General features: G+C 39.0%; 1 protein-coding gene across 1 annotated transcript; it reads right to left on the reverse strand.

Annotated features, from left to right (window-relative positions):
• Positions 1 to 348: 348 nt before the first annotated feature.
• LOC129777705 (mesencephalic astrocyte-derived neurotrophic factor homolog) lies at positions 349 to 16,108 on the reverse strand. The gene is made up of 4 exons (XM_055784141.1): positions 15,915 to 16,108; positions 15,737 to 15,861; positions 15,538 to 15,679; positions 349 to 565 (listed from the first exon to the last, which is right to left on the reverse strand). Exons 1-4 carry the CDS (start codon positions 15,994 to 15,996, stop codon positions 399 to 401), a joined length of 516 nt encoding a protein of 171 aa, XP_055640116.1. The 5' UTR covers positions 15,997 to 16,108; the 3' UTR covers positions 349 to 398.
• Positions 16,109 to 25,081: the final 8,973 nt, after the last annotated feature.

The raw sequence follows: 25,081 nt of genomic DNA on the forward strand, positions 1-25,081 counted from the left end.
CATAATGCCAAGAAAACTCGGAAATGGCTTGCTGAAAATGTTCCGGAATTTTGGGAGGAAAATTAGTCCCCTGATAGTCCCGATATACATCCTTTGAATTTTTTTTATGCCAAAAGCAAAGCCTCACACCACATTTAGTTCGCTCAAAGCTAAGATCATGGAGGTGATGACACCTATGAATCGAAACATGGTAAAACGTACATGCGGCAGTTTCCGGAAGCGTCTATTAACAGTCATCGAAAAGGAAGGCGATTTTTTTAACCATGTCGTTTACTGCAAAAATTCGTACAAGAAACATGGATCAATCTAATGTGATATGGTCAATAATTTAAACTAAAAAAATACAGATTTTGGGCAATATTGGACTATACGTCATCTTATATATATTTTCCTACAATTTACAGTTCTGTTTTCACATATCTGTGTTTTACATCTTCAATTTTCTTGATATAATCTGTTTTCTCTAAGCAACCATCACACCCTTCGTTCCAATCGTTAAGAATTTTTTTTAAATCCTTCACTTTCAGCTTTTTCAGATCCACTGAGTTGACATCGATTTGTTTATCTAGAATTGAAAGAAAATGCAGGAGTTAGTTTATTGTTTGTTACAACGAGATAATAGAAAATGCAATATATAAATAACAGGAATTGACGGTAGCATAACAAAGAACACGTTGAACATACGCTAGCGAGTGAAGGTTGACTCATTATTCTCTTCATTGGTCCATTGTCTTTAGAAATTGAAAAAAATGATGTGATGTCAGTATAAGTAATCAGTAACAATTCACAACCTACGTTTAGGCTTGATTCGACAAACGGTATGCATCTTTGCAATAAAAAAACATGGGAAATGTTTGTACTTTTAACACTTTCGTCAACGCGGAGCCCAAATTCAACTCTCGGTGCGCAGTTGACCATTTGAATTTTGATTTTTCATGTGTTCTACTAGACAAGCCCTTTCATATGATACCTATATTGATAAGGTTTTGATAAAATATGTAGTCCGCCATATTCTGGCGGGCGCCATCTTGAATTTCAAGATAATGAAATACGCAATTTTTTACGCAAAAATTTTATAACGACAGCAGAGATAAAGGCTTGCTCCAAATTTCAGATCAATCGGTCAACAGCAAGGGGGTTAAATTTTTATTGATATGGGACAACCTTACAGATAAACATACAAACATACTTACAATAAATCATGCTAAATAAAACCGTTTAAAAATATTGTATAAAAACTATATTTTTTATGTTTTTGATTTTTTTTATTTACATTTAAGCGCCTATTCTATCAAATTCAAAAAATCTTATTCAAATTGAACGAGAAAAGTGTCATTCATATGTGGGTGACGGGACGATCAAAGTGTTAAGGAGTTGTCCACACGCCACCTGGACATTTTAAGAGGGGTAGGGGTACCTGGTACAAAAACCTCGCTCGCTGGGCTTCTCTCCTTCTTGTTCCCACCGGATTCGATGCGAACACCATCTTCGCAGGGCTGATGTCCGGCCATCTTGCAACATATGCCCTGTCCATTGCACTCGTTCAGCCTTGACGGCTTTCTGGATGCTGGATTCGCCGTAAAGTTACGCCTGTTCGTGGTTCATTCTCCTTCTCCATACTCCATTTTCATGTGCATCGCCGTATATTGTTCTGAGCACTCGGCGTTCGAAAAGATTAAGTGCTTGTGAGTCCTTTTCGAGCATTGCCCAGGCTCCGTGCCAACAGAAAACAACCGGTCGAATTAGGGATTTGTACATGGTACACTTCGTCTGAGGTCGGAGTTTGTTGGACCTTAAGGATTTGTGGAGCTCCGAATCTTCGAATTTCATGACTGTTGTTGTTGTCAGTTGTTATCAACGAGCCAAGGTAGACAAATTTCTACCACCTCGAGCTCGGCGCCATCGACCACAGCACTACTACCACGAAGAATTCTGTTGCGATCAGTCCCTCCTGCTAGCATGTATTTAGTTAAGGTGATAGGGTGATAAAAAATGAAATAAAAAAACAAAAAATAAAAATGTAGAGCTAAAAAAAAATTGAGGCGAAAATAACCTCAAAGTCGTTTTTGTCCGAAGGAAGTCTGTGTAATGAGTAGAAACACGCGTTTGAAAATTCGTACAGTAATACTATATTCCTTGAGGGACCTCATACTTTAAGCTGTAGCATTCGAACGAAATCAAATATCGAAAATCCTTTTATGATAACATTTCTGGGGGCATAAGCTTCCCAAATGCAAAACAACAAAAATCGATTTTTTCGATCTTATAGACCGGGGTCCCCTCCCTTAATGTTCGTTTGATCAGGACGTTATTGTTAAAAAATCGATATCGTTTTGTTGAAATATTAGCGATACTATTTCGTCCTTCAATTTTTCAGTAATCACCTTATCAATGGCTAATCACATTTCTCCAACGTGATTGCCAATGTTTTTATTATTCAACTTGATGTTGAACGGAGCTAATTGAAGGTAGATAATTTCGTGAAATACCGGCCCCGTGAGGCTAACGCCATATGAGCCTTGATAAAAATATATATTCTGGGAATTTTTTTTTCGTGAAATCCCTCCCAACTCAGCGCATTACATGGCACACTGTGTTTGGTGACTAATTGCATTATACCTCCCTCTGTTTGGACACACTGACAAGAGCTGTTTCATCATTTTTTGATGAACTTTTCGCAGCACGACTGACTGATTTCATCACCGAATTCCAAAACATTATGCACTCTTGCATGGAATGCCATCATATGTCGCGCAAAGTTGTGCTGGTTAAATAACAATGATTGTTTATAGCCACATGCTTTGTCAACATTACAGAAAAACTCCGTTTTTCCCTTATAATACTCATTACTTTTTGTTTAACTGTCCTATACTCGCGCGCAAAATCGTAGGGCTCACAGACTGCGTGTGTCTCTGTGATATTGCTATTGTGAATTTTTTAGGCGTTATTGATATTTATTTAAGGAAAAATATATAATTGAGATTGAGTTTGAGCTTGGGTAGACTGTACAATTCGTAGTTGCTCTTCGCGATTGACCTGAATCAGCGAAATTGCACAAAGAACACACTGAATGACGCCTGGAAGTAGCAAACCATTCTCATTGTGCAAGTTTCGGTGATTCGAACTTTAAATAGTCAATAACGCCGGCCACGTCCTTACAGTCACCAGGGGAAGGGATGGAATGTTAGTATGATATTCGCCGCCCGAAGGCCAGAAGGGTCGCCTCTATAGCGTGGTTCCCTAGCGTTTATCGTGGGAGGGATAGTTGTTAGTGGGGAGAAATATGAATCAGGATTCACTTAGGTAAGTGATGTGATTATGTAAACGCGAAATATCGGCCACTCGACGAAACGAAATTCCGAAAATTTTATGTGTATTAGCGCACAATAGAGATTATTTTTAGGTAACCTGAGAAGGTAGGCCTGTGAAATTAATTGGACCAGCTATATATATTCTATTATTCACATACTTTTTGTCGATATCCAATCGCGATGGTTTTATCTGTTATCTATGGGAAACCTGAGAAGGTAACCGAGAAAACTCTTTTAAACCCAATCGAAACGGTGATATTTTTCATTATTCAACGCGCACAGTTCAACCCAATTGCGACATCTGTAGGAAAACTGATAAGGTAACCGAGAAAACTCATTTAAAATCAATCGTCTTGGATTGGGACGTTGGTGAGTTATATTTAGGAAACCTGAGAGGGGTAAACAAAAGAACTCCTCTAACCTCCTGGTACGAATGGTTTTAATCATCGAGCGTACTCTTTATCGAATTTAAATCACGACGGTGCAAAATTAATATAAAATTATAAAATTATAATTTTATAATCTAATATTTCTATAATTTTAAAATTTTATGATTTTATAATTTTACAATTTTATAATTTCATATTTTTAGAATTTTGTATTTCAAATATTTATTTATTTATTTATCACCGTCTTCGTCCTAGACGTACAGATTAAATAATGGTTAGTAATCTATACAATATTCTTTATCTCAATTTTAAATGTGCTTTTGGACACATTCAGATCAAATTCGTCACTGATTAAACGCACGAAGACACGAGTCGAACGGATTGTTGTAGCCGTAGTTGGTTCTGTGACAGGGAAGTGCCAACAGAGACGAACTCCGGAAACGTCGAAGTGGAACAAAGAACGAGTTTTGTTCCAGAAGTTCAGAACAGTCAATATTGTCTCGCAGGAAGTCGAAGACGAATAAGCGCTGCATATTGACTCTCCTGCTGGATAAGGTCTCCAAGTCGATCAGTTGGCAACGGTCGGAATATGGAGGAAGATCGATAGGATCATTCCACAGTGACATAAATGACAGTGTGAACCGAATGAAAATAGACAAACAATCAGACATACTAAATAAAGCTAAAGAGCACACAATAGGCAGACGTGAACAATTATTTTGGGAAGTGAAATTTATAAAACATACTATTGAACACACGAATTACACAAATTAAAAGATAAGGGACAGAAATGTCATAAATTAAAGATTGCCCATAATCTCCCGTGGTAATTCCGTGTGTTTCAACAATTATTGTTTTGTAACCTTCTAACCCAGTACCTTTGCAGCTTCGCCACAAACCAATTCACCCAAATCTCTACTGTTTGCAATTCATTTGCATCATTTGACATATGATTTGCATACGGGGGAAAGGGATCGTTAAACAGAAAATAAGTTGTGTGAACTTTATAGCTATGTGCCAAGAAGTCGGTCATCGCACACCACTTACCAACTTGAAACGACAATTGTTTGTTCGGTCTCACGACGTTTTATTCGTTCTCGGTTTAAACGGTTCAATCTGTGCACGAAGACGACCCACAAAACTGCAAGAACAGTGTGTTGTCACCCATAAAATTATTCTCACATCTACCCACAAATAAAAACTTATCTAAATGAATAATGATTCTGACTACGTTCTGTGTAAAAAAACAGTCCTTAATTAGTCTTTCGTCACTCGAGTTGGTAAGAACCGTGGGCGATGCACAACTTGTAGACTCGTGTTTTCTCACAGTGTGTTCCAGCTTACTGACTGTTCTATCGGTCCTAATAAGGTTTGAGTCGAAACGCCGCTCGACCTAAAGAGTCTCTTCCCGTTCATAGAGGGGGAGTAACATGTTTGACATCACTTTTATTTTGCTGCTTGGATTAAAATCGGATCCCGATGGCGTATCCCTTTCAACATGTCTTTCTGTTCATTGCAACTATATTCTGTCCTTCGAATTAATTCTTTTTGTTCAATATATTTTTCCATAATTCTGGCCACACTGATCTCAAACTTATCCACATGTTCTTGAAGAGCAGTATTGAGGCTCGTTTCCAAAACTTGTTTAGTAGTTTCCAAAGCATTGATCATCGCTGATCACATTACCTTCCTTACACACACCACATTCATCCATTCATCCATCACACACGGTGTCACAGACCGAAAGTTGAGCTTATCTATAATTTTGCTATTTTGTATTTTTTGAGCTTCATTGGTATTTATTTGAAGAAGACGGTGTAATTGATAGTATGTGTTCGTTGCCTGCTGAACAATAACCCTTACAACATTTGCACCGCACGACATTTGCACGACAAATTTTGATTTTTTCGTATTTGAATCTAAACGTTTGAGTGTTTGCTGATTGCTGAAGTTCTATTTTATCCTTTGATTTTTTTTCTGTAATTTTGTACATGAAAAGTTGGTCATTCTGGGATCTGTGCTCCATGATATTCGAATAATGGACACCCCTTGGTGTAGTCCTACGTCTCTCCGGTTATGTCTCCGACATTACCCACCCGTCTTTCTTTGTGTTGAGTACTTTTGTACTCGCTTGTCGTTGTGCAGACCGGAATGTTTCCCTAAAACGTACTTTTAAACTGAGAAACCTGGAAAAATCGTCATTTCAGATACAAGAGGTGAATGGACCTTCGCGGTTCGAGAACTACGTAAACATGAGTTGTGCAATATTTTCAGAGGGAAATGTAAAATACAATGATCGTTTGACAATTCTTCCGTTCACATATTTTGCTAGTCCTAGGCATCATATCAAACGTAAAAGGACGTTCATCAAATTTATTTGTAACGAAGAACATAATCGAAGAACACATTTCGATGCATTCTAAAATAATATTCGAAGTGGTAAACAAGTGGATTGCATAATATAATTGCGTAGTTCTACGTCGAAAATATGCGGTCGTGTCCTAGATACAACCCTTTACCATTTTTTTTATACTCCCAACATAAATCACGAAATTCGGCTTTTTTCCTGTTACTAATTTAAAGTATGCAACTGAATATAATGCTATATAGTGCTCCCTTGGCCGAGTGGTTAGCGTCATAACTAACATGCCGGGTGTTCGGGTTCGATTCCCGTTCTGGTCGGGGGAATTTTTCGTCAAAGAAATTTCCTCCGACTTGCACTGTGATCACGCGTATTCTAGAGCTTGCCACTCAGAATGCATTCAAGGCGTGTTATTTGGCATAGAAATCTCAACTAAGTACAAATAAAAATGACGCAAGTAATACTACGTTGAGACGGCGAAGTTCCTCTAGGAACGTTAGTGCCATTGAAGAAGAAGAACTGAATATAATTCATGGAAGTGAAAAGAGCTATGAAATAAGATAAAAACGTATTAATCGATTGTGGTTTCATTAGAGTAAGGAGCAGAACATACCATAACTGCATGCTCGAAACAAACATATTTTTTTACATTTCATGCAGTTGTAGCGTGTTTTTCGGGTCTTCTATGGAAGAGAAGAATGTATAACGTCCTTCTAGATCAAGGATGGTCAAACGGTAGTTCGAGGTCTACCGGTCGCCCGCGTCGGTATTTCCAGGCGCCCGCGAACTGGTCTAGGATAGTGTCACCTCCAAACGTAATGGATCAAATGTTCTTCCACCTTTTGCCGTGATTTTTTATGAGATGTTTATGTTAACCAATAAAACATATTAGAAACATAATAAAAAAATGCTGGAAACATTCGGAAACAAATACAAAAATAGACTTCCAACATGTCGCGATAGCGCTCTCTATTGACGATAACACGACGATCGTTCTCATCGACGAATAAATACGGCCCAATCACTTCTCCAGGATTAAAACCACATGTTCAAACAGTGTTTTTTTTGCGGAAGCAATGGTGTTTCGTGAAGCACAAATGGGTTTGCATCTGACCAATAATGCATATTTTGCTTGTTGACCGTTGTTGGCCATGTAGCCAGAAATGAGCATCATCGCTGAAGATAATTTTGTGATAAATGTATTCATTTTATTCAAGAATCGCCAGAACCCATTCAGAGAAGATTCGGCGCTTCATATGGTCAAGTGGCTTTAATTCTCGAGTCAATTTGATCTTGTGGGGATGTAGCCCAAGATCTTTTCGCAAAATACGCCACAATGAAGTTTGGGAGATGCCCAATTCCGTGCAATTGACTAATTTGGGTAATACTACTCTTCAAATTGCAGAAAATAGGAATGGAACAAAGAACAAAGAAACTGGCTCAATTCTTATCTAACAAACCGTGAACAAATTGTTCATTTTCAAAATTCTCTTTCAAATCCAGTAAAAGTCACATCGGGAGTCCCACAAAGCTCTCATCTTGGTCCTCTTCTTTTCATTCTGTACGTTAATGACATCTCCTTCGTTCTCAAGCGTATCAATGTACTTGTGTATGCCGACGACATGAAGCTTTTCGCGGAAATTGGAAATAAAAACGACATCGAAGCATTTCGAAACGAAATACATGTATTCCATACTTGGTGTGATAAAAATCTACTAACACTGAATGTGAAAAAGTGCAACTCTATAACATTTAGCAGAAAAAAACATGTACCAAATATTGTAATATGTCTTGGAAATCAAAATGTAGAAAAATGTGAAATAGTTAGAGATCTAGGCGTCGTCCTGGACTGTAAACTCACATTCATAGAACACTACAACTCTGTAATAAATAAGGCGAATAGTGTGTTAAGTTTTGTCAAACGCTTCTCACATAACTTCCAGGACCCATACACAATAAAGCTTTTATATATTACATATGTAAGGCCTATTCTGGAATACTGTAACATCGTTTGGAACCCGTATATGGTCGTACATGAAGAACGCATTGAGTCAGTCCAGAAACAGTTTCTTCTATTTGCACTTCGTAAACTCAACTGGACCTCATTTCCACTTCCTTCATATGAAGCACGTTGCATGCTCATAAACATCCAAACACTAAAAGAACGCCGTGAATTTGCAATGCTTTCTTTTGTTAATGACCTAATTTCGCAACGAGTACAGTCAGCTGAATTACTAGAAAAACTAAATTTATATGTACCTGGGTGTCAACTAAGAACGCGAAATTTGTTTCTAACCAAAACATCCAGAACAAATTATGCAAATAACGCCCCTATCAATCGCATGATGCGTATATACAATCAGCACTGCGAAATAATTGACACAACAATGAATAAAAAACAGCTAAAAAGAAACATGTACCGCAAAAATAATATTTAACCTAAGAAAACATTGTAACATTAGTGTATAAGTGTGTAGTCTACATTTGTTTGACGAAATGAATAAATAAATAAATAAATTTCGGATGGATTCACTACTTGCAGTTGCGATACTTTCGTTGCTTCGTTGACACGGGAACATCCGACAGCGAAAATGTGGACCTAATTTTGGTAACTAAACTATGCAACGCCTGCCGGCTGTCGCGATTATTACGGCCGAAAATTGAAGTAGGCACTCGAGAGAAATGAAACACAAATTTATGCATAACTCGACAACTGATAAAGAAAATGGAACCAAATTTGGCATATGGAGGTTTTAGGGAGCAATAAATGTTATTATGGTGGTTTGACACTCCTTTCCCCTCTCTAAAGAGAGGGGTGGGGAGGTTGCTGAACAACTCGAGAACTAATCAAACTTAGCATATAGGGGTTTCAGGGATCAATAAACGTTTCTATGATGGTTCCACACACCTACCCCCTCTCTAAGGACATGGGGGCTGCTAGACTCAATAGTAAGAAAACGTGGATGTGATAATGAAACATAAATTTTGGGCGGATCAGCTAGTTGTTCATTGTAAAAAAATATTCCCAAAACTGTAACTGTAAACAATAACCATAAGCCGCCGATTAGTTTATAGTTACTGTTTACAATTCTTCCATAAGTGAAATTCTTTCACAAGTGTGTATATGTGTGACCATTGTATTTAGCGAATAACTATACCGAAGTCAAACTATTGTATTTTGCTTTTGCACGTATGAATCTAACGACGAATAGTTAATATATGAATCCGTTCAATCAGGTGACAAAAGGGACTAAAATCAAATAAGAATAGTCCGGTAATGATCTTATGCATTATATTCAATAAATATTCCACACCACTAACATTAATTTATACATTTCATTCAACAATATCACTTGTCAGAAAAAAAAGACGGGTGGGTAATGTCGAGGACATAACCGGAGTGACGTAGGACTGTACAAAAGGGACAGCTTTTGCTAAATATATATTTAAAATATATTGTTTTATTTTCTTCACCTACGTGAATACCTACCTATCTACCTGAAAAATGGATTAGTTTACTGTTTACTCTTTATGAATATGTTGGGGGTTCTGAAAAGAATCTTTGGTGTTGTGTTTTTGCGTTTTTTTTACAAACTTTCTCAATTTTTTCTCACTGTCTTATAGTTGATTCTTGATTTTTTTCCGAAGACTTTGTACTTATTAAATGTTCAACGCCGGGCATCTTTCGGCGTATGCACATATCGTACAATCAAAATGATGACTGCATAGGTGGTCATCAGCTCATTCACTATCATATATTTCACTATTGAGCACATTACCGTACCTTAAACTGTTTCCGTGTTTCGGAGACGAATGAATTGTAAGATTTGTAGTTTCCGCAAACAAAGTAAATAAAACATGAAAAAGAACCGAGGTTTTGGAGACGAACTCTACGATCCGTCGAGAAATAAGCGAGCTATAAGCGTTCTGAAAAACCAACAGTAAAAATACAGGGACGGATGACCTTCGGATTAAAGTCCTTTAAAATAAGAACAGAGCAGCAGGAAATACATAGCTCATCATGTTGCTCCTTAGTTATGTTTCTATACAATGCAGATGTAACGTCAGTCAATTTTCAACATCAGTTATCAACCAAAGAAAGCAGTTCTTGCTACCGAGAAAATTCGCGAATGCCATCCTGCATACAATGTGTTGTAATTTGAAGCCACTTTCAATTCGGGAACCATGCATGGGTTTGTGTAAACTGAATGATCAATGATCTACCTGCTTCCGTTTTGCGATTGCGTTTGCCACTTACTGAAACTAGTTGTTGCCTCCGAACCGAATGTGCTCTGTTCTGTAGGCGGGTTTTCTTATTGTTGTGAGCAGCTTTGCAAGCCAACTCGAGCACTCCGGCGGCCGAAATTCTATAACCGCTATTAGGTATACTGGTGCTCCGGCACCAATCCGTTGATGCGATGTGATGTGAAACGATGCCATACAACCACACTGATTTACGGTTTGAAAGAGAATGATATATTTTTCAGCGGATCCGCGCCTTTTGTACTCTAGCGGTACACGCTCATAGGATAGAGATCACAAAATTATCTTTAATCTAAAAAGTTTATTGTTTTGTTATCACTCGATATCCCCATCTTGTTCGGCTAAACCTTCCTGTTTAGCGATTGTGTTTGCCACTCGCCACAGCTTTCACAGTTGTACAGTAAATTATATTTAATGCGACGTGCCGAAACACCACTCAGTGTCGCAATGGAGGCGATTTTAACCTGCAATTGAACATTTGCGATGACAGTGGTAAAGTGTCGACTTTCAATGTGGGGTCATGATTTGGATCTATGTTTACAAAAATGTCCAACTAAATATGTCGCATTACATGACCGTCCAATTAGTTAAATGTCGAACTAATTGTAAATTACTGTATTTTCAATCTGGAAACAATTTAAGAATTGGTGAAAATTAAATAATCAGGAAAGTCCCCAACTATCAACAAGCTCACAACAACTGCCAAATCCACATACTCATCAGATCCTGGCAAACAAATTATGAAAAAATCAATTTGTGTTTAATTATTATTTTGGATATTATTATAGAAAGCATTGAACTATATTTCGTAAACTCTTTTTTGAAAGGTTTAATGGCCCTGATATCCGCCGTGTTTTATGGAATTTTAGAAAACTTAGTACTCGTGGTTTTGAAAAAACCCATTTCGAACGCACTCGATGCCGCCTTGTTCTGGATTTGCCACCAAAGCAGATTGTATAAAGAACAAACTTTTTTCTTCTGCTACCTGCTGCCGTTTTGCGATTGCGTTTGCCACTCGCCACTCGCTGCAACTGCCTGTTGTCGTGATGTCCGCCGAACCGAATGTGTTCTGTTCTGAATGCAGGTTTTCTTATCGTCGCGAGCAGCTTTGCCAGCCAACTCGATCACTTCGGCGGCCGAAACTTTATAACGCTAGGTGGACTTCACCTACGGGGAATTCACCTACGGGGAATCGCAGGCTAACACGGTTCGAGCGGGATTTTGTCATATCCAGACATGGCTGCTTGTGTTGGTTTGTTAATGTGATGTGATGCGAAATGATGTGGTGTACGGTTTCGATGAGCATGATCGTTACGGAAGGAAGGAAGGTCTTGTATTATAGAGACTTTAAACTTTTGCAGTTCATTCGTCTCTAGCCTTGAGAAAGGCCCTTTGAAAACTCTACTCTACTCTACTTCAGCGCTACCACCTCCGCCCTCTTGCCTTGAAAAAGGCACTCGATCCCTCGCCGTCCAGCCCGTCCAGCAACGATGTTGTCCAATCGGTGTCCACACAAAGAATGATCGTTACGGCAGCGGAGCGGGGATTTTTAAGCTGACTGGCTGGTTCGAGAATTACGCATGTGTGAGACTGCGACCAATGTTTCGTTAATTTTTTTCTTTTTCCTTTCCAATCGTGCTTCATTCTATATCGCTGCTGCTCTGGTTGCCCGTTTTGGTCGGTACGATTTGAGGAGCACAGAATGGACCAATCAAAAATGGGCACATAGTGCATTTGGACAATGCTTGATATTTCACAATTATTCAATTATTTATCTCAAGAAAAATGAAATGTTATTCATTATGATAGATGCGTAGATATATTTCCTATCTATTGATGCAAAAACCTTTGCGATCTATTGAGAAATGCTCAAGTTATAAGCGTTCCAAATCTTGCATTTTTTCCTACTTGTTCAGTGCCTAGATTTCCATTTCACCCCTATATCTTCCGGTTAGACGTAGTCCTACGTCAAAATTACTCCTATACTCGCGTCGGTGTCTTAGACCGAAAGTATTGAAAAAGTGACATACGTCCCCTTCTTACCAACACATTTCATACGCTAAACGATGACGAACAACGACGAATAATGAAGCTAGAGAGAATCGCATAGTCGTAGTGTTGATATTTTCTGAGAAATTAATAAATTATTGATTTCTCGGTCTGACAGATCTATGCGCGAGTAAAGGGTGTGTCACATCAAATTGCTTCACGGAAAAAACGCTGTAGAAATTTAATTTTTAGGAATTATATCTTCAGCTTTCGCTTATAATCAGATCAAGGCGCGTAGAAGTATATCCTAAGGTGGGCCAACTTGCTAAAACCACTCTTCAGCCATCTTGGAAGTCTATTGTGTTTTGTTTGTAAACAAAACACAATACGCTTGTGCCCAAGCTCGCTCGTGATCAGTCTGTCTCTTTCACACTTCAAGGAAAAAAATCCCCTTCTGCTTTCTTCCGTACTGTTTTCATATACCGCTCCCCTAACCAACTTAGTGACGAAACGGCCTCACCTAGTACCATAGACCCGTCTTGAATCAGATAAGAGTGTATAGATCACGTTGGCTATGCTTTACTGTCAATTTTTCGTAAATTTGGAAAAATGTCGTCGAACGAAAAAGAGCGTCGTGAATTAATCCTGTGCACTCATTTCGAGAATCCGGAGTTGTCACATCGAGACATCGGTAAGATGCTGGGAATCGTCCAATCCACGGTCAGCAGAGTACTAAAACGATACTTCGAGAACTTAACCATCGACCGGAAGGTGAAGAACGGCAAAAATGGATGCTTCGTCAGTGAAAAAGATCACAAGCGCGTAGTTAAACAGTTTAGACGTGATCCGAGAAGTTCGGTCCGGGATGTAGCCAATAAGCTGAATTTGTCAAGTTCATTCGTCCAGCGGACCAAGCAGCGGGAGAGCCTGCGTACATACAAGGTTCAGAAGGCTCCTAACCGTGACGAAAGGCAAAACATGGTGGGGAAGACGCTAGCCCGGAAGCTGTACACCGAAATGCTGACGAAGCCGCATTGCCTGGTAATGGACGACGAAACCTACGTCAAAGCGGACTTTCGTCAACTGCCGGGCCTGTTGTTCTTCTCCGCAGAGGACAAATTCAGCGTTCCGGAGGAGATTCGCAAGCAGAAACTATCCAAGTTTGCCAAAAAGCACATGGTGTGGCAAGCGATCTGCTCTTGCGGATAGCGGAGCGCCCCCTTCGTGATGACCGGCACGGTAAACGGGCAGGTTTACCTTAAGGAGTGCCTACAGAAGCGCTTACTACCACTATTGAAGCAGCACGAAGGCCCGACCATCTTCTGGCCGGATCTCGCTTCGTGCCCCTATTCAAAGGACGTGTTGGAGTGGTACGAAGCCAACGGGGTCACCTTCGTGCCAAAGGAAATGAACCCGCCCAACGCGCCGGAGCTTCGCCCAATAGAGAAATATTGGGCGATTATGAAGCAGGCCCTCCGGAAGAACCCAAAAGTTGTCAAATCGGAGGCAGACTTCAAGAGAAAATGGATTTCTGTTCAAAAAAACTACAACCTGACGTTGTACAGAACCTTATGGACGGGGTAAAGAGGAAGGTGCGAGCATACGGGCTTGGGCTCGAAGTATGAATAAAAAGAAAATGCCAAAAGTTGTTTAATAGTTTTTATTTTACTGTCTAAAATTTTCAAAATGATCGGTCTACTGGGCGAATTTCTACAGCGTTTTTTTCCGTGGTGCAATTTGATGTGACCCACCCTTTATAGGAGTGTTAAACACTTTATATGTAGCGAAAAATCAACACAATAGCAGGTCTGTGATATCAAAACATCAAATATCAATTGAGGTAGCAACTTATACTTATCTCTTGCCATATCAATTCCTTCAACTGGTTACAACGGATCACAAAGTCGAACAGGATTTCACACACAAAAACGTATTTTTTCTTAGGCACAAAACACGACAAACTGGAATCTTCGCCATTCAAAACGCCATAAAGTAACACCAGATGAACCAACCAGGAGAGCTCGCCGGGCCACAGGTTGAGTATGGTTGATCCAGAACAATGCCAAACCTGATGTCTCTGGACTTTGGAATTTGACTGGGATGTGCAACTCATTCGCTGTACTCACCAGGTATTGCACCTTTAGATTATCACTTGTTCAGGCGAATTTTGAATTTCTGGGAGTCACGTATTGGCGTATTGATGATTAGCTCTTGCCATTCATTTTTTACTAATGAGTTGGGCATGAAACAAGTCGTCGCAAAATTCGCACCAAGATTACTCAACACCGACCGAAAAAAGCAACGCATTAACATTGCTAATGATCTGTTGGATTCTGTCTGGAAGCTGTGAATTTCATATCGACTTTTACTTATTCAATTGCTCTTTTTAGAGGCGAATGAACTGCAAGTTTAAAGTCTCTTAAAAACAAAGAATCATTCAATCAATCATTGCTCTTTTGTTTCGAGATTCGCTTTTATTCGATAAATTTCGATGACTGTTTTAAAACGACTAGCCATTGATTTTATTGTTGGATCCTCACATTCGTTTTGAATAAAAATTCTGGAGATTAGAATCACAAGTGGTATTTTGATATGAACTTTAGCGGAGAAACATCAAAACAACGAAACTAAATTTAGATGGAATTCAAGAGCTGCCCGGACAACGCTCGAAAAAAACCAAAGAATTGCAAATGATGTAATATTTATCAATAAAAACATCAAATAGAAACAAAATGTCCACGTGGACAACTTGGGGAAGGGTATAATGAAATGTCCAGGCTTGTTCACGGAGGGGAAAGGGGGTGTCCAAAATCGTACTTTTTCTGCCCACGCGGTATGTGGACATCCCCTCTTTCATGGATGATGTAAAATCGGTAACCAAACTATTAGGAATATGTTTGGAAATGTATTCAGAAAACTAGGAAAGTAGTAAACATATGACAAAAAAATTAAAATGTCTCATTTTTACCGGTCGTGGTGGGTTTAATGGGATTGTGTTGTTGGACATAAACATGTTATCAAAGATATCACAAAGATAAATTTTTAAAAAACTTTTTTGACTAACTCGCCACCCAAAACGGGAATCGATCCAAAAGATCCCATCGTGATAGGCCACGTCATGGGAGCAACGATTTAACACGTATCCTCTATTGTCAATGGCGGAAGGAATACCCCGAAAAAAACATTTGTACCGCTATATATCTAACCTATAAATAAAACTCACCAAAGCGCAAATCACAAATTTGGATGTCCTTTTTCTTCAATTTTTCGCAAATTTTCTCAGCCGGCATAGACCAACTAAGGGGTTTCGATAGTTCACTTAAAATACCCGTTGCTGAATCCTCTACACCACCCAGGTAGTAGCACTATAATGAAACGAACAATTAGTACGATACTTGAGAAAACCGTATATCGCGATTTACAAATCGTTGTTCCTTGGGTTTAGCTGTTTTACAAAACGAACGGAACTCATTCTCGATCTTTTTCGTATCCTTTTTCACTGACTCGCTTAGGGCAGAAGCGAATGTTTCAATTGTTTTAATGCAAACTGCAATGGAAAATTTGAATTTTTTCTATCTCACAAACGTAATTACAATTTACCTTCGCAATCTCCTTCTCTTAATGCTTGTCCAGAATGTGACAACATTACGAATATAGCAACTAATGTTATTATCCAATACATTGTGAGGATTGTAAGAGATAACTGCTATAACAGAATATTTCTAACGTTTACGCACAGGTTAATGTGCCGGACAACTGAACTGTTTAACACGTCATTACAGAAACTGCAAAGCGTGCAAGATGAAATAATAGAGGGTGTCTCAAATGCTCGAAAACATCGTTTACAACAAATGTTTGACATCTGCTTCAATCGTCATAAATGTACACTGAGTTGAAAAAATTGCCATACAGCCAATGTCATTATTTCGCATTTTGTTGTGTGATGGTGAAGCCAGAGTGAACGCGGTACGTGACGCGATGAAATGCGAAATTAGCGAGATTTCTAAAGTAACATAATTGCCCGAGTATGTACACGCGATTGAATGAGACAGACATACGCGTCAAATCAGATGTGAACAAGTGTAGTTATTTTCATTTAAGTATTCAAGTATTTTCAAACGTTTTTTTTCCGGAAACGAATCAAGAATTCGGGATTCGCCGTATCGATAGGAAAATAGGAGAAATATAGAATACTACCAGCTAGTTTTAGGCCATATTGAATTTGTTGTAAAAGTGAACCATCTTTATTACACTCTAATTGAGCCTGACAAAATGAAAAAAATATGATTACACTGAAATACGAAAATATTCATAAATAATCTTTATGCTCGATCTCTGTATCTTTTGCTCCGCGTAATATACGCCATGTATGAGCTAACCATATAAACACTGGAACGACGTATAAATTGAAGAACAATCCCAACCCATGTTACTTGCTCGAAAGATCCGTTGTGGAAACAAGTTAACAATAGCTATGAGCTGATTTTGTTCTTTTCAACAGCGTTAATTCACAATCCCTTGCTTTGTGCTTTTTAGTTTCCTGACAAAGGGATTGTCGTTGAATTCAATATCAAATACGTTTCGCATCGGGTGATCAAGTATCAACTATGGGACAAACCACAGTCACTTAATTTTCCACAACCAACCGAACAACATTTTGTTGAAATTGCGCAAAATTACCTAGTATAGTAAGTTCCGTCAATGAAATCGCGACCTATCCCAGCAAAGAAATTTGAAGCGAAGAAAGCAGTCGTCAAGAGTGCAATCCCTCCTTAATTCTTTCCAATTTTCACGGTTCCATCAGTATTTGTTTGGCTTCCTAGCAACGATGTGGTTCGGTCAGTACGAGAAACATGTGACCACTGTCGCAATATTGGCAGCGAAACAGACATGCGACCTGTTTAAACTGCTTTCTATCAATGAACGGTTCGTTTCCCCCAAATTACAATTGCACAAAAAAAAACGGAAGTAGATGATAAGCCTAGAGAGGGGCGTCCAAGATCGGAACTTCTGCACAATACCACCCATGCCGTTCGAGCCATTTATTGCCATTCATTGACACCCGGATTGAAACAAATACGATAGGAACGGCGCAAACAACATCTGAAACGTTTCAAAAACGTGACGTGTTTTATCTGAAATCTAATGATATATCTGTAAGCGAATGCACACCCAATGTGGCTACGAAGACCCTCTATATACAGCTCTATATCAAATTTGATTGCAATGAAATAACAGCTATGATGGGAATCAAATTTGATTGAAATGATGAAATCAATCCGAATTTTAGATTCAAATTTAGCATACATTAATAAAATATACCACGCGGTACATGCATTTTGCTTGTGAATGACAATATCAGTTCGCTCGGAAAAAAGTTCGAATGGCAAACTATCGTATTTTAAAAAAAGAACGACCGTTCGTTCGTTCCTTTTTGGCGGATTAGTTCTTTCGTACCGTTCGTGAATGGTTCGCCCATCTCTGCCATGGTGCCATGGAAAAATAAAGTTAGGACCATAAACAAGTACTTCATCGTACTTCAAAAAGTTGGACGCTACGCATTTCGCGCTCGGGATAGATAAACTCGTGCCACGCTATGAAAAATGCCTCGAACGTTACGACGATTATGTAGAAAAATAGAAAATAAAACGTAGATTACGAAAGTCATCTTGTTTTTTGTCCTAACTTTATTTTTCCGCGATTTCTGAGGCACTAAAACAAATTTTTTGAACGACCCACGTATAATAAAAAAGGGGAATGAATTTCTATCTAATGGAATATCGCAATAACGATTTCGCGTAATATGCATTTTAATTATTTATTTATAATGATTCTACATCCCATTGAGAGATAAGATCTTCTCCACAATTTTTCGCCAACTCCTTGCTGATCGATTCTTGCCAAGTCCTGCTCCATCTGGTCCAACCACCTCGCTCGCTGAGCTCCTCTCCATCTTTCTTTTATCCTATCTGTTTTATTTTTATTAGGCTCATTTGTCAATTCTATTGTAGCGGAGCCGAATTTATCGTGTACATTTTTTCTCATGTTGTATATTACACAGTAGCCATTTAGTCGTAAGAGTATTCTTATTTTATGGAAACACAACACATGTCGTCTTTTTCGGCATAAGCATATTCCTATTGTTCGAATGTTCACAGCTGGACTATATACACAGCGGGACTGTTGATATGAGGCTTCCATTGTTGTTTTCTAAATAGCACCAATTACCGATACAGCAGATCGTAGCTGATTAATGGCCTCCTTAACTTCACTCTGCTTTCAAGGTGTCCTCATCGAGGGAAGCAGCATCTAGTTCGTCTACCCCTGGCTACAAGACGCTGCGAGTATGTTGCAGCAACGTTCGGCTCCTGCAGTGGTACCGAGGTGAACACTGGTGTCTTATTTTATTGACGACTGAGAGTTTGGAACGCAGTTTGACCATCACGCATGGCACATCCGACAAGTGCCATCAACGTCTAGATGCCACAAGTACTGCCTGCAGTTTCTTGTCAGCAATATCCTGTCCTGGATGGCTATCATGTCAGCTTCTGCTACTGAAGAGTCACCACGCATTAGATTAAATGCACAGATTAGATGCGGCCTCCTCGATATGTGTCTGCTCTAATCGATGGGGTGGGCACCATGCACTGCCTTCCGATTCCAAACTGCAATCTCCTCCTCCATTGTACGCAGATTGTAGTTGAGTTAGTACTCCGACTACGCCAAGTGCAGAGCGCTTTATCCTATGTCAGCGGAGCAGACAGCCCCGGTATAGCGCGTTTTGGTTGGCGCGTTCCGAGAAGTACTCGCTCAGTTGTCGTACCTGGGCAACACACAGTGCAGATATTTCGACGATTCCAAGCCCCCTTCCTTACCTGGTAATGTCACTCTCTCCTGTACCAATTGAAGAGATGCATTCCGGCCTCTCTGAATACTTTCCTCATCCTCCTCTCAAGGTCTTCCAGGTGAGTTTTGCTCCACTTAACTACTTCAGAACTGAAGGTCAGCAGCGGAACTCGAATGGGTTGAGGCGCATACCTTGTTTCTTGTACCACTTTTTATGACACTCTTCGTATCGAATGCCGTTGGTATTTATAAATAATTGTTTTTTTAATCAATTACTGATTCGTTGATTTCTCAATTCACCGAAACACAAGTGAAACGTACCTTCCCTCCCGGAAGATCTCGTTTTAAAATTATAGATATGTTTATATTAATCTTGTCGCGCTATATTTCTACAATCGTCGGTTTGTATTAAAGAATCAGGCAACTTTTGACTATCGTGATGATGTGTTTCATTATACGATTATTTTTATCCTCCCCAAACCGGAAATGCAGCTTCACGGGAAGTGTTCTGGTCTGTACAACGGAAACTCACACGATAATTTTTTGATATTCAATAAACTTGTTCATGTGTTTTTATAATTTATGGATGCCATCTCCTGTCGAAGTACATTTTCTCGGCTGTTATAATTTTGTTCTATAGAAATCATTTTCCACGCTATTGACTTGTTGAGATGTGATAACCGCCAGAAGTCAGGGGGAGCTAAATCTGACGAATAGTATGTTTCAACTGTTCGTCCTTCGATGGTTTTTAGATATGGCTTCTTAAGACAACGATGGAAATAACTTTTTTTCTTATGTAAACCGCTTTTTTCTAACATATTTTACAAAAGGTTACAATAATCTAAGTATTTGATTCTACGAGCTCAGACGAAAGTATAGAATTAATTTCAATTCCAAAGAAAAAGACGGGTGGGTGATGTCGGAGACATAACCGAAGTGACGTAGGACTATACAAAGGGAACAGCCTTTGTTAAATATATGTTTAAATATTTTGTTTCATTTTCTTCTCCTGCGTGAATACCTACATATCTACCTGGAATATGAATTAGTTTACTGTTTACTCTTTGTGAACATGTTGGTGGATCAGGAAAGAACCACCAAGCGCAAAACCCGAAGAAGGAATGGTCCGATTTGAACCATCCTTATTTTGTTGTATTTGTTGTATCTGCTCATAAATCAATACAGTGAAGGGAAAAATCGGAAAATTTTCGGAAAACTCTGAAGGAAGGTCAGAAAATTCGGAAAATGAATTCCCATATGTTCAAAAATTACATCATGATAACCCAGCAAACATTAAATCGCATAACAAGCGTATATATAACATCATATGCCCTAAAGTTTGGTTGGCATATAATGCGCCTAACTGACATATGCATGCAAAAGTGGAGGCCATATACATACATGGCAAATGCCTACCGAATTTGTTTGGATGAATATGCAACTTTGACCGGCTATAATTGCGATTATGTTGAAATTGAATTGCGATCTAATATGAATATATTCATGAATTGTCAAAGCACCAAATACGACTTTTGCCATTCGATATTTGCGCTAACGAAATTTCTCTTTGTTTGAAGGTGGAAATGGATTTTCTGGCGAAATAACGCTCTCCTATATCTTCTATTTAGATAAATAAAAATGAAAGCCGAAATATGTTGCTAAGCGCAGACTCCGAAGAAGGAACGGCTCGTCTTTATTATATTGTACTCGTCTCTCCCCATCGATGTTACCAATGTTATGGTGAGAAAAAGTTTTGAAATTTTTGAAGAGCCTCGAGAGGAAGTTTGAAAAAAATGTATCATATGTTTCCTATGTTCCACAATGTCATTGTTGTTAGTCCAATTGGATTTCGCGTTTGCTAAATTATGATTCGTGTTCCGTTAGTGTGGAGCGAAAATAATCCTCAGGTGGAAAATAAAAATTATTACTCAAAATTACTGTTCTGTATTAACTCTTTGTGGTCGTTTGTCTACTCTCAGCCACCATATCTTTTTGACGTAGAACTACGTCTTTTATTAAGGGTGCCAAATCTGAAAACAGGTCACGTTTTTATGAAATAAAGTTAACGTTAATAACTATTTTTGCCGCGAACGGATTTTGGCGATTTACATACCAAACGATTCGGATATTCCCTAAGATTTGTAAGATTTGTATATGGTTTAAATTGATGAAAATTGGAAGCATTCCCATTTCCTCATACATTTGTTCTGTCCATTTGTGTGCTTTCCCGAACAGAGCTGTCAATTTCGAGCAATTTATCGACGAGCAACGAAGGGGAAATCGTAAGATGTAAAGTCTCCGTGAATAAAGGAAAAGAAGAAGAACGAAGGGGAATATTTGCCTAGAGTATAAACAGTGGATCTCGCTGAGGCAAACTTAGTGATGTCTAAATTTTTCATATATTCGATTATTCGAATAATTATCATTCAATATTCGATTAATCGAGCGAATATTTATTTCTTGTAATGATCACGTATCACGTATTCCGTAAAGAATCAATCGTTGCTGAAAAATAATCTGCCAGTTCTCCTGGGAACTGAAAAATACATTCATGCGAAAGAGTTCATTTAAATGTTTTCTATCCATGTAACACTGCGACCATTTATTTTTCAATCAAGTGCTATTAACAGGTCGTTATCGAGTTAACATTAACCACTGGTGGGTTTCGAATATCGAGGAAAATCTGGAAAAATCTAGTCGCTGCTGAAAAATAATCTGCCAGTTCCCCTGAGAATTGAAAAATACATTCATGCGAAAGAGTTTATTTTAATGTTTTCTAACCAACATAAAACAGCGACAAAATATTTTTCAATCAAGTGCTATTGACAGGTGGTTATCGAGTTAGCATTAACCACTGGTGGATTTCGAGAAGAATCGAGGAGAGTCCGGAAAGATGTCATCGTTACTGCAAAATAATCTGCCAGTCATTTAGTTCTGTGATTTTTCAATCAAGTGCAATTAGCAGGAAAGCTTCTGAAGATTATTCTTCCCATCAGTAGGATATTTTCGTATCCAATATTGGATGCATAAAACCTCGTTTTCAAAGTCCCCCAAATATTCATTTATTCATCCATTCAGAATGAATTCAGATTCAACTTCAAACAAATGATCACTAAATCAACGATAGTCCTACGTCACCATTGTGATTATAACATAGATATAACCCACTTCCTGTTTTTGGAGATTCTTACTGATATTTCGATGATCAATTGAGTAAAATTGTATAAAAAACGTGTTTGAAAATGCCCTTCCATGTACCCATCACGGTAATAGTGTTCCTGAAGTTTCGCAATAAGTGTACCTATTATGGTAATAGTCGGTGTAACATGGAAAAAAAATGTTAATAGGATTCAGCTAATACTTCAATAATGATTTTTACATAAAAATATGCCTCTAAATCTTATTCCTAGTATACAATACTATGTCGTTGATTCTACACTTGACAAAAATTAAGGGAATGAGCTCGAAGTCGAAGTTTTAAGTGATCTTAGAAACGCTGTAACTTTGTGAAAAACCAACGCATGAAGATGGGATACACATCATTTTAAAGCATCATTTAAAGCTTCATGTTTTGAGATGCAATACTTGAATGCTTCTATCGTTTTGTGTATAGGTGTAGTGGATAACAAAACTGAAAAGAATAAAATAGATTCTTTCCGTTTTTTAAAAAGATTTTGTAGATTAACACAATGTTTTATTAACCAAGTCAATAGTAAATCCAATTAACCTTATCAATCAGCATTCATTTGATTCCAAGAACGCTCCTGTAGGTCATTTTACTACAGAAAAAAGTTTTGATAGAAAGAAACATTTCCCTTTTTCTAATGGATACTCTGTATGTGTGGCCGACACGGGATACTTCCTATTGGGGTGCAACTGATCATTAATCAGCGACGCCCCCCTAGTCTGTACCTCATATCAATCGTGGTGCATCTCTCTTGACTCGAGGAATCCAGAGTAGAATAGTCACTGGACGGTACAATCTTCAGCTCGTGTAGAGTTGTCATGAGCGGTACAACCTTTGGCTCTTGTTGTATGTTCAGTGGCCTGCACAACCTTCGACCTGTGTATCTGTAAAGAGTATGTGTATGTATTGCCGCGACTAAGTAAAAGTTTATCGATCGGATAGGAGGGATATGATACAGGGATACAACGGAGGAAACATTATTAAACGTTGACATCGGCGTATCTGAGGAACAGGTATAGATGAAGCAGAAGATCAGGTCGCGGCTACCTAAGATATCCCAGACGGGGATAACCGATTGTCTGTCTAGTGCCCTCAATGTTGAAAAGCTGAGAGCGGGCAGCATGGAACCGGATACACGACCAGACAACATGCTCGATGTCGTGGTAGCCATCGCCACAATCACAAAGATTGTTTGCTGTGAGCCCAATGCGATAAAGATGCGCGTTTAGGTTGTAGTGATTAGCCATAAGGCGAGATTGTAATGATTGGCCATAAGCCGAGATATCCCTTGAACCATGCACTCGTCGAGACCTTAGGGATAATCGTGTGTAGCCAACGACCGAACTCATCTTCACTCCACATGCACTGCCAACTTACGAGCGTGTGCTGACGAGGAATGTGGAAAAATTCATTATAAGCAATTTGCCGGTTATGATTTATCTTCTGTTAATGAAAAATCACTGTTTTTTTATAATATCCGGTATCGAACCGGATACCAAATATTGACCGGATAGGCAGGATACCGAATATCCATTTTATCTCTAGACCATTATTTATTTACTTGTCTTCGATATTGGTCGTACAGATAGATTAACTAATCCTATTTTTGAATACGTCCTTGGATAAAACAAAATCAAAATTTATAGACACATCGGTAAAACGGCGACAACAAACATCAAACGGGTTATTCAGTTCAAAGAGAGTACGGTGCACCGGCAGACGAAGAAAAACTGCATGCCGCGTTGTTCTGGTCGGAACGTTGAAATTTATGTTTTCCAGCAGTGTTGAACAGTCCACGTTGTCGTTAAGAATGTCGAAAATCAATAACCGCTGTAACAGAATCCTTCTACTCGTTAAGCTCGGGAGATGTATTAGAGCACAACGTTGTTCGTAAGGCGGCAGTAGATTGGGATCATTCCACGGAAGCAAGCGAAGCGCATATCGGAGAAAGTTCCGTTGATTTCGTTCGATTCGGTTGACCTATACGGCGTTGTATGGCGCCCACACAAGAACACCATATTCCAGTACATTGCGTACCAGGGCGCAAAAGAGTGTCTTCAGGCAATAAATGTTTCTAAAATCCTGTGTGTTCCGTTTTAAGAATCTAAGCACCGAGTATGCTTTGGCTGTTGTAGCTGCTATGTGCATAGAAAAGTTCACTTTACTATCGAGTAGCACACCGAGGTCCTTAACAACGCTGACTCTAGTGATACTGGTTGTGGACATTTTATAGTCGAATGTTGTTGTAGTTCTTGTCCGACAGAAAGAGATGACATTACATTTTCTTATGTTGACCTCCATTCCGTTTTGCTCACACCAGTTTTGTAATGCATCGATATCAGCTTGGATGGCATAGCACTCAACTATTGAGGAGACTACCCTGTAGAATTTGAGATCGTCGGCGAACATCACCTTCGAAGAACTAATCGACTGGCAGAGGACGATGACGAACAGCACAAATATAAGTGGTCCCAGGTGGCTACCTTGGGGGACACCGGACGTGATCTCAAACGGGGCCGAGTTTGTTCCATCAATGCGCACATACGCACGACGTTCGGTAAGATAGGACATAATCCAGCGAGTCAACCAAGCGGGTAGGCCCATCCTGCTCAGTTTGTCCACCGCGAGAGAATGTGGAACTCTGTCAAACGCTTTTGTAAAGTCGATGTAGCTGCCGTTTTCCCAGAGCGGCCACCAACGAGGAGACATAGACCATCAAATTAGTTGGGGTCGA

This window comes from Toxorhynchites rutilus, chromosome 3 (genome assembly GCF_029784135.1).
Source record: "Toxorhynchites rutilus septentrionalis strain SRP chromosome 3, ASM2978413v1, whole genome shotgun sequence".
In the NCBI taxonomy this organism is placed as follows: domain Eukaryota; kingdom Metazoa; phylum Arthropoda; class Insecta; order Diptera; family Culicidae; genus Toxorhynchites; species Toxorhynchites rutilus.